Source organism: Bactrocera latifrons, unplaced genomic scaffold (genome assembly GCF_001853355.1).
Source record: "Bactrocera latifrons isolate USDA-ARS-PBARC rearing strain unplaced genomic scaffold, ASM185335v1 scaffold_1183, whole genome shotgun sequence".
NCBI classification, from domain to species: domain Eukaryota; kingdom Metazoa; phylum Arthropoda; class Insecta; order Diptera; family Tephritidae; genus Bactrocera; species Bactrocera latifrons.
Window position 1 is genome coordinate 17151 of NW_017534612.1, and position 10945 is coordinate 28095.

Sequence of the window (10945 nt, forward strand, 5' to 3'; positions counted from 1 at the left end):
TACGTAAAGAGTTTGAAATGCCGTCCCACAGTTCCCTTATACCGAGTTGTTGACGAGTGCTCTCAGAGAGCAGGAGTGCAAGCCGAGTAGAAAATCGTTTGGCTGTCTGTTGTGATTGCAGCTTCTCGACGTCGAACCTTTCTTGCGTTTGATGGCGTGCGTTTTTTGCTGCACAGAGGCGCGTGCGAATCTTGGCTGCAACAAGATAGTGGCCCGAGTCGATGTTAGGACCTCGCAGTGCACGCACATTCAAAACACTGGAGACGTATCTTCCGTCTATTTTTACGTGTCATTGTACGAAAATGAACATTAGTTTTGGTCTGACATTTTATAGCCATTGCAAATTATATTCTGCGTGTGTTTGTTTGTTTGGAAATTCTGCAATTCGTACACCGTGCAAGGGTTTTGCAAGTGACACACAAGTGGTACACAAGGGGTAGTCTCTTGCTCGTGCAAAACCCTGGCACGGTGCACGAGTTGCAGATTTTTCCACCTAATGCAACGGCACAACAATAAACACACGCAGAAAATTATTTGCAATGGCTGTAAAATATGTCAGACCAAAACCCATGTTTATTTGCGTGCAATGGCACGTAAAAATATAATTGCTACCCTGTTTTAGCTGACATTTTACATAAAGACATATTCGCCGTTAAATTGTTGAGGGAGGTAAGTTTTAAATAAATTTTATAATTTCTATTTCAATTTTAAAGATTTGTTACAGTTTTCTTCGTTGAGGTCCGTATCTACCTCTCAAGTAGTTGCTCAAGAAAAAATACATTAGGGGATTCGCTTGCTCTTGCAAAACCCTTGCACGGTGCCCATGTATATTTGCTTCCCATGTCACCAAAAAAATAATTGCAAAGTTTTAAAAAGATTTTATAATTTCTACTTAAATTATAAAGATTTGTTACAGTTTTTTTTTGTTAAAAATGTATGCAGAAGGTGCGCAAATTCACAAAGCCATGCATAATAGTCATTCACAATAAATGGATCGAATCAGCCGTTCATATATCACTAGATTCTGCAATGGGTGYTCTCGTGCCCTTGTATATTTCGGTATAGTATTTTTGCAATCTGCAATCTTGCAAGAGCAAGCGAATACCCCTATTATTTCTTCAAGTAATTTTGACAACTGGTATTGTATTGTGAATGATCCACATTAGAAGAGCAAGAGAGAATAAACAATGAAAATAAACTTTGTTCGTAATATGTATGTATGTATGTATATAGTAACATAAATATTTTCATTACGATTTCAGGAATGTTGTTGATGATTGGTAAGTTTTATACAACATTTTAAAATGAAGTATACTTCATAATAATGATTTTAACTAATTTAGGACGAATTTAACGATTACTTTTAATTTCCTTCAAAAAACAATTGTTGATTTGATGTTTCTTCGCAAAATCAGATTTGCAATATTCACATTTCATTGAAAAAAGTATTAAAAATTAGTGCAAGATTTCTTTAGAGCTGCATACCAGCACAAGTAAATTTCTCGCAGGACCCGTTTCTTTATATGAAGATTTTATATCTCTTGAGAACTGGATACAAGCTTTAATAAGAAAGACTCACACGATTTATAATGTCGCTGTTCTATTAGCTTGTATCGTCTCCCTTTTCAACATAATAATATATGAATGTATTTAAGATACATTCTGATATAATAATATTAAAAAACAAAATAGAAAAATCTATTATTGTTAATAATGTAAGCCTAAATCTGAATTTTCGTGTTATTTTTCTTATTTAAAAAATTAACTGAGGCTATGTACCAAAACGTAGAAGAATTAAAATTACGACAGATAAAAGTGAAATCTTGACGTTTTTCGATGTAAATTCGAATATAAGAACTTCACCAGTACTAGGTAAACTATTGACAACTTACCAATATGAATACAGATAAGCATTCAGGAAAAAATGAATTTAGAAGTTCCACTTGTTATATATACACAAGTATATATGTTATTAATTCGCATTTCTTAATTTGTTTATGTTAATATTAATTTCATTCAATACAGATATGATACTTCAATTATAAAAAAAGACTCCTTTTGAATTTTTATTATTTCACCGAAATATTCATAACTAAGACAGACCAAATTATATAAAAATTATATTTTTGTAGTTGATTAAGAGATCTTAATGTAAATGTATTTATGTTACCGAAGCAAAGTAGTACTTACAAGACGGAGAAAAGATAAGTAACTGGCCACCGATAGGTTATCAGTAATTAATGCATTCGTTATGCGAGAAGTTACTTTTGTTCTAGCATCGGGGATAAAGTAACTATTTCTCTTCTTTCACTACACGTCGGTGTGATTAGCTTACTGGCGTAGAAATCGCCTACGCGATTATAACCGAGTTAACAACAGCGCGGCAGTCGTTTCTCTTCGCAAGGTGGCGCCAATTGGAGATTCGAAGCGAAGCTTGGACCTATACAGCGTAGCTGCTGTCTCTTGATTCGCTGAACTATGTCGTCTTTTATCTCATAAAGCTCATCATTCCATCAAATGCGATATTCGCCGGGGCCAACGTGCAAAGAACCATACATCTTTCGCATAACCTTTCTCTCGAAAACTGGTAAAGACGACGCATCAGATGTTGCCATCGTACATGCCTATGCACCATATAGCAGGACGGGAATAATGAGTGACTTATAGAGTTTTGTTTTTGTTGGTCGAGAGAGGATTTTACTTCTCAATGGTCTACTTAAGGGTGTTATCCAGCTATCAAATAATTGCTCAAGAAAAGAATGCATTATTTCTTCAAGTACTTTTGACAGGTGGTTACGCATTGTGAATGATCCACATTAGAAGAGTAAGAGAGAGAGAGAATAAACAAAGAAAATAAACTTTGTGCGTATTATGTATATATGTATGTATGAAGTAATACAAATATTTTCATTACGATTTAAGGAATGTTGATGATTGGTAAGTTTTATACATTTCTAAATTAGTTTTAGTCCGCAGTAGCACCTGTTGGCAAGAGATATGCTGCGTTGGATTTCGAGGCTGACGTTGCTCTTCTTGGTGTTGGTTCCAAGATGGACGAAGTCATCTACGACTTCAAAGTTATGACTGTCAACAGTGACTAAAGGGAGTCGACTTGTCTGAAACCTCGTTTGATATCGAACGACTCGGAGAAGTCCTTCCCGATCCTGACGGAGCTTTTAGTATTGCTCAACGCCAGTTTACAAAGCGGTATTAGTTCGGCGGGAATACCAAATTCAGACATCAGGAAATCGACGAAAATGTGTGTCACACTGATAAGGTGTCCTATCAGATTGTTGGGCTTTAATCTTTCACACAATACCTTTGATAGAACCTCATATGCGTAATTTAGGAGATTTATCCTACAGTAGTTGGCGCAGATTGTGAGGTCCTTTTTGTGGATTGGGCAGAGCACATTTAAATTTCAATCGTTGGGCATGCTTTCCCCGACCTTATTTTGCGAACAAGCTGATGCGTGCTCCTTATCAGTTCTTTTGGAAAAAGAGAATTTCGAGAAAAAAACATCGATTTCGAAAATAATCTAATTTTGAAAAATCACATATTCTTTACTATTTTTTTTTTATTTCAGGACAATTTAGGTACATAAGACGCTGGTCTGGCCTCATGCTGTAATTATACAGGTTTGCAACAGCTCAGTGAAACAATTAACAAAAAAAAATGGGTTATGTTAAATATAAAAACATAATGATAGTAGGTAGTACTTTGCTCCATGAGTAAAGCATTACCGCTAAACCTTCCACCCAATGCATATCGAGATAGTAAAAAAGCAACTGAATGGATACCTATGTATGCATGTATATACATATGAACAATTCAGTTATGCGCATGGGCATACAAAAATATCTGTAAGTTTGCATGTATAAATAAACACCAAAATCAATTGGTACTATTATCTAAAATTTGTGTAAGGGGCAATATTCAACCTCCAACATCTAAGATTTAATTTTGAAAAGTGGCCAGTACAAGCCGATTTTTCACCAAAGTTTTAAGTGTTAAATAAAAGAGTATATTTATACTTTTACACTATTCGTACAATGAGTGTCGTTGGTAAACAACTTAATACCTTGTCAACTAATAATGATATAAATGCCAAAGATGTACGAGATACTAGCGGAAAAACATCGATGCTGGCGAAGTTTATATCACCAAGTGATGTACTTAATTTAAATGAAATAACAGAAAACTACTTATGTTCTATATATGACAACATCTACGATATTGATTTTACACGATTTAAAATACGTGACCTGGATTCAGGTGCAATATTATTTGAGATAGCTAAGCCAAGTAATCGATTTTCTCCTAATTTGGAGGACAAATTAATTGAAGCGGCTGGAAGCATGTCCATTGATGACTCAGTAGATGCTAACGCTGGACGATATGTACGATATCAATTTACTCCAGCTTTTCTGGGATTAAAAAATGTTGGTGCAACGTAAGTACCTATGCCCATGCATGTAATATTATATGTATATAGTATATAGACATACACGAACATGCACAACCTTAATTAATTTTTGAAGTAGTGTTAAGGAGAATCTACCTAACATAATAATTCAAAATGAGATCCACATCAGAAAGAACAGGACTTAAAGGAGCATGGAACTAATTATATTTAGATTACGAAATACAATCTCTTTCTGAATCTGAATACTTTTATAACTTGTGAATGAAGCCTCATAGTATAGTATAGGAGAGCTATGCCGTCCCTAAATAAAAACAAATTACTGTCAAAAATTCCTTATGCTCATAAATTTTGTATGACGCATACCTAAATAAACGCGGCGGTAAGGGTAAAGGTTAAAAACTTTTCTTCAAAATTTCTTGATACTCGTTATTTAATGTTTGTACAAATGAATAAAAGTATTATTAATAAATTGATTCGTTTTGCGTTTTATTTCTTTTGTACCAATTTAAGTGAAAAAATTGCTACTTTATTTAGGGAAGCCGAGTCAACGTTAACATGCTGCTCAACCATTTATTTAAGTATGTCAGCAAAGTGTTTAAAAATGTGAGAAAGGCTTTCAAAAAGATTCATAAGCTGGACGCTAATAAAAAAGTAATTAACAAGCAAACGCAACGATTTTTTTTAACAAGAAATAATGACTTTTTTGTACGTGAATTGGAAGATATTGATGTGGACCTCCTTAGGTTCCAATAAGACGGAACAACTTGCCGTACATGTTGGACAATTTTTTGTTGGTCTATGTCATTTAAGCTAAGCCCGAGTCGATCGGAATCTTCGGAGCGGTATTGGTGACATACGTCCGCAATTGCTGCAAAAAGTGGTCGAAAATTGGCCAAATCTTTGTCTTTATAATAAATATATGCGGGAGTGGATCCTGTGGGTAAAAGGTTCGCACTTAATGGCTGTGGCTTTTTATTCTACATATGAAAAAACTTAACGAGGACTCAGCTTTAAAAGACAAACACTTTTAAAAACTTATCCGAATAGTTGAGTCGACACAGTTGAAGGCAACAGTTTGCTGTTAGTAATTGAATTCATTTCTTACACGAATAAGTCAAACATTCTTCAACATATCGCTGATTTGCGCCCAAGCCCCATCGAAGAGAAGGACGATGTGAGCAAAGATGCTTTCTATGAGCGCTTGGAGCGCACTTATGAGAGCTGCCCCCGCCCCGATGTCAAAATGGGTGGACAAAGAAGGTATCTTTGGCACAAATTGTGCAAGGTACATTGAGCTTTCGCAAGACCGCACTCAGAAGTGGGTTGAGGCTGTTCGACTTCGTCGAGGCACGAAATATTGTTATCTGCAGTACTAGATTGCATCATAGAAGAACTCACCAAGCTATATGTCTGTCTCCGCATCGAAACACCATCAATCAGACGGAAAACACGTCTCCAGTGTTTTAGACGTGTGTACGCTCCGAGGTCTTAATATCGACTCGTACCACTTTCTTGTTGGAACCAGTATTCGCACCCGCCTCTGTGTAACAAAAAACGTATGTCAACAAAGACAAAGAATGTTCGACGCCGAGAAACTGCAATCAAACCAGACAGCCGAACAATTTTCTACTCTACTTGAACTCTTGCTCTCTGAGAGCACTCGTCAACAACTCGGTATAAGGGAATTGTGGGATGGCACTTCATCTCCTTACGTTCATTTGCAACTGAGACCATTGGTTTGATGAGGAGTACCGTTTCGAAGAGAGAAAAACTGCCTACCTTGCAACGTTACAATCGGCCACAACACGTGCGAGAGGGGAAAGATACCAACAGGAAGAGAATGCCGAAATGCGTGAGTATGAAGAGCTTAGCAAGCCGAACTATAGGGGTAATGCTCGAAAATTCTACGAAAAGATTTGGCGAATAACAGAAGGTTTCAAGAGCGGAGCACACTTTTGTAGAACGCCCAAAGGTCCAGACCGTTAAAGGCAGTGAAAATATAACGCCAGGAGAAGGGGAACCCGATTCCCCAATCGTTGACGATGAAGCAGAGGTTCCATGGATTTCTGCATAGAGGGACCGATGGATTGCTGCTCGAGCTATTCAAACATGGCGGCAAAAAACTGTTAAGGAACATGCAACACCTTCTTTATAACATGTGGTCGGGATAAGCCTCCTCATCATTGCGTACAAGGTTCTCTCGAGCGTATTGTCTTATCAGTGTGGCTTTAGGCTTGGCAAATCAAAAATCAACCAGATATTCACCATGCCTCAAATCTTGGAAAAGACTCGTGAAAACCAACACGCGCCACCTCTTCGACAACACGAAAAGGAACTGGTTTCCCGCAACACTAATATGGCTGTGTAAACTGACTTTGAGTAATACCAAAATCTCCGTCAGGAGCGAGAAGGACCTCTCCGAGTCGTTCGATCCGAAACGAGGTTTTAAACAAGTCGACTCCCTTTCGTGCGCCTTTTGCAATCTGCTCTTGGAAGTCATATCGACGTAAAGACTCCAGCTCTGAAAGTATTCGACGCAGTACCCGCCGGGGGAAGCAGAGGAAGAGGAAGACCTCCCCTGCGTTGGAAAGACCTGGTGGAGAAGTAACAGGAAACGAATGGCGCGCTGGTTTTAACTCGGTTATAACCGCATAAGCGGTTTTTATGCCAGTAAAGAAGAAGAAAACTGTGAAATTAACATTAATTGAAGAATAAGAACCCTATATAACAAAAAAACTTTTTACATAAATTAATTTAATAGACTAGAAATATAATGTAATTCTTGGCCGCAACAATAAATTATACACATTTTATTTCCTATGAAAAAGCCCCCTTTAAATCGTCAATTTAACTGTGGAATTTAATGTAACAAAACCGCATCTTTGTATTTTATTAAAATAAAAATCAGAGAAATTGCAAAAAGTAGTAAATAACACTCATTGCAGAACAGGAAACCGATAAGGCGTCTTCGGGCACTTCGGAAGGATATCAAGGTTGGACTTAGTTTTCCCATGAAATTATTGATTTATGTTTCTTTTTAAAATGTTTGGAATTATGATAAGTTTGAAGAAATAAGAAAACATTTATTTATTTTTTATAACATCTTATGTTGTATTTTTACAGACATCCGACCGGCATTGCTTATCACTTATGCATACACGTTGTTAAGTCATTCTAGCTGAATAACCCAAATTTGCACACTACAAATTCTTTGTATACCTCTTACGACAATGTGAAAATAGGTGCAATCGGATAATAATCCCGTTCATGCCGATACAACGGTTTGGTTAAAAGTAGAAATAAATATACATATGTAGCTATAAAACTGAATGAGTTTATGACCTGTAATATAATTTGAAAAAAAACCAATTTTGATTGTAATCTATTCACGATTTCGTTGAATAATGAATTCTTCGCAACATATTTTAATATAAAATTTTGCCAATACACGAAATTATTTATCCTTGCAAGTTGCGAACTTGCTTGCTTACTTTATACTTTAATTATGATACTAAAGAATGACAACAGCACCAATATGAAAGTTATAATAACATATGTAGTTCTCAAATTGACAAAAAATACATAAGTCGAATCAAAACTATATTTCTACTGTACTAACAAAAAAGTAATATTTGCTATAGCTAAGTAAATGTAAACCAATGTCAACTAGTGTTGAATGAGTGACGATTATCTATGTAATTAGTTTCGAGCAAGCTATAGCCATGGATAATATGATACGATACTCTTTGATTCGAGAGAGAACTGTCAAAATTCGCATTTTTTATAACATTTGCCAATGATGCCACTGCTGAAAAATATTAGATTGGGTATTTAATAAATTATACAAAACACTAAATTAAACACTTTGAAAATGCATACATAYATAAATGCTAAAATGCAAAATCATTAATTAATTTACATAAACATTTATTTTGCCAAAATATGTTCGCACAGTTCAATGAAATTTCATTTCACACTAATTTTGTCAGGTAATTATAGCGGTTTACTTCTGDCAWCCCGCCTTTTCTGAAATCAACTGTCAGAAATTCCCTGATCTTCATCGCTGTCAAATAATCAGGGAACGCGTTTGAGAGAAGAAGATAGTCAATGCTAAAGTCTCGTATCATATTATCCATGCTATAGCGAGGCAAACGTAGCGGAAGTGAACTTGCTTGGTGTAATTATTTTGCGTGGTGTTGTTAAAAATGCTGTGTTTGTTGGAAAATATGTTTTTCGAAGCCAAATATATCTTTTAGCTCTAGGTATTCACACAACCGTTAGGTGAACAGAAATACTATATTGTACTTCACCCTATATGTTGCGAGTGGGTATATAGTAATTTTCTACAAAATGAAATTGACCTTTATTTCATTTTGGTAAAAGCAACCTTAACTCGAAAGGACGAAAATTATTTTAATTTTTAGGCATATAAGCAAATGAAGATATTTATCGATTCTCTTAAATTTCAGGGTTGAATTTACCGTTGGTGGTAAGCCTGTTAATAATTTCCGAATGATTGAACGACACTTTTTTCGGGATCGGCTATTAAAAACATTTGATTTTGAATTTGGATACTGCATTCCCTACTCAAGAAACTCCTGTGAACATATCTATGAGTTTCCTAATTTACCCTGCGAACTAGGTAATGTAATCACTATAATATAATAAAATAAGAATAATTAAAGAGTGATGAAAAAGTATTAAAACCAAGTTATTAATATGTTTTTAAATGTTTTATATTTCATATTTAATATAAAAAATTAGATGATTAACATATTTTTCTATATAGTTTCAGAAATGATCGCTTGTCCGTTTCAAACTCGTTCAGATAGTTTCTATTTTGTCGAAAATCGTCTCATTATGCATAACAAAGCCGATTATGCCTACGATGGAGGTTTGCTATAAATGCATAAAAAAATTGCAATTAATTCTCACCAGAAGCCACATAAGCCTTATTATTATTATTGTCGTATAATTAACTGTTAATTTATGTATAAGAAACTATAGCTAATAAACATATTTTAATTGCGGTTTATTTATTATTTATAATGAGTGTATTTCATTCCTCTAAATCATTTCTATGTAAATGTGTACGTATTATATATTAAGAAAATATTATTCTTCATATCCAGAAGCATCTTCAAAAGTATAAAATATATTTTTTTACTGTTGATCAAAGATATTTATAATTATTAAGCTTACAATTTGAATATATTTTAATTGTAAAGTTATTTAATAAATAGAGAGCCGGACGGAAGGTTTACTTATATACATATCGTCAAAATGCAAAATAACGTATCATCAGAAAATTCGAAATTGAGTATCCTATTGATCTTGTTCGTGTTTCATTCACGCCACTGTAAATTTTCGAAAATATTTGTAAGCGATGGTAAGTGGCAGCAACCAAAAGGGCACAGTCAAAAAGGAACCATCAGCGAGTGAACAACGTAAAATAACGAGTACGCAATATTTGAGAACGTTTTATAAATTCCAGAGAACGTACATTTATAGAGAAGGTTCAACTACGGACAAGCGTGTGAACTGTTAAGAGACCTGAATTTTCTATTAGTATTAGAAACTTTAATAGAAATGAATGAACAGAGCTGAGAATTCAATGAAAATTATGCTCTGAAATATACATTGCTTTTACAGACGCATGTTGGCCTTTTGGCTTATATTTTTGTACGTTTACATGCTATCATATCAGTTGATATGATTTTGCGAATTTTTATGAATTTATGCAAAATTGATAACATTATTTTTAATTTATGCAATTCTCCAAGCAATTTTTGTAGTTAATGGGCAAATGAGCTACTTTCAAATATTTCTTATCTTTGATAATGTAATATAATTTCATATGTATGTATATATTTGCTACATATGTWTGTACATACATATATGATATATTATCATAATATGTTAAAAAACTTAGTATATTACCACAATAATATATATGTATAAATCGCAACTTTTATCATTTAAAACTTTCATGCGCATCTTTCCTGCAGATATATATGTACATACATATGTAAGTACACATCAATTTCAAATCAAATTCAATGCTCTACATGTACATACACATATACATACATACGCGCATATGACATTGCCATACATATAATGTATACACAAACCTACATATAAACATATCTGTGTACACGTGTATGTCGTCCGCGAAACTTCAAATTGTTCTACAAAAACAACAATCGTCTTAAACATCATACATACTTATATGCGTACACATGTAAATACAGTGTCGGACAAAACTCATTGGACTAAATCGAGTCTAGACATATTCTGTCATAACTTTTTACATAGATGCATTAGAAGAATAATTTTTTTTTCAAAATAAAAACCGTATATTCTTTATTAAAGTACAGTACAATTTTATTTTTCAACTTTTATGTAAAATTTGTAAATTATAACAAAAATAAAAAAAAGTAAAAAATTCGCGCGACATAACTCATTGGACTTTAGCTCAATATGAAAATAAATTCATTTTAAATTAATATTTTATTG

The 10945-nt window shown here is 34.2% G+C and overlaps 1 protein-coding gene across 1 annotated transcript; it reads left to right on the plus strand.

The window, feature by feature from the left end:
* Positions 1-3894: 3894 nt before the first annotated feature.
* LOC108978161 (protein unc-119 homolog) lies at positions 3895-9494 on the plus strand. Its single transcript, XM_018948305.1, has 3 exons — positions 3895-4453; positions 8896-9068; positions 9216-9494. Exons 1-3 carry the CDS (start codon positions 4053-4055, stop codon positions 9329-9331), a joined length of 690 nt encoding a protein of 229 aa, XP_018803850.1. The 5' UTR covers positions 3895-4052; the 3' UTR covers positions 9332-9494.
* Positions 9495-10945: the final 1451 nt, after the last annotated feature.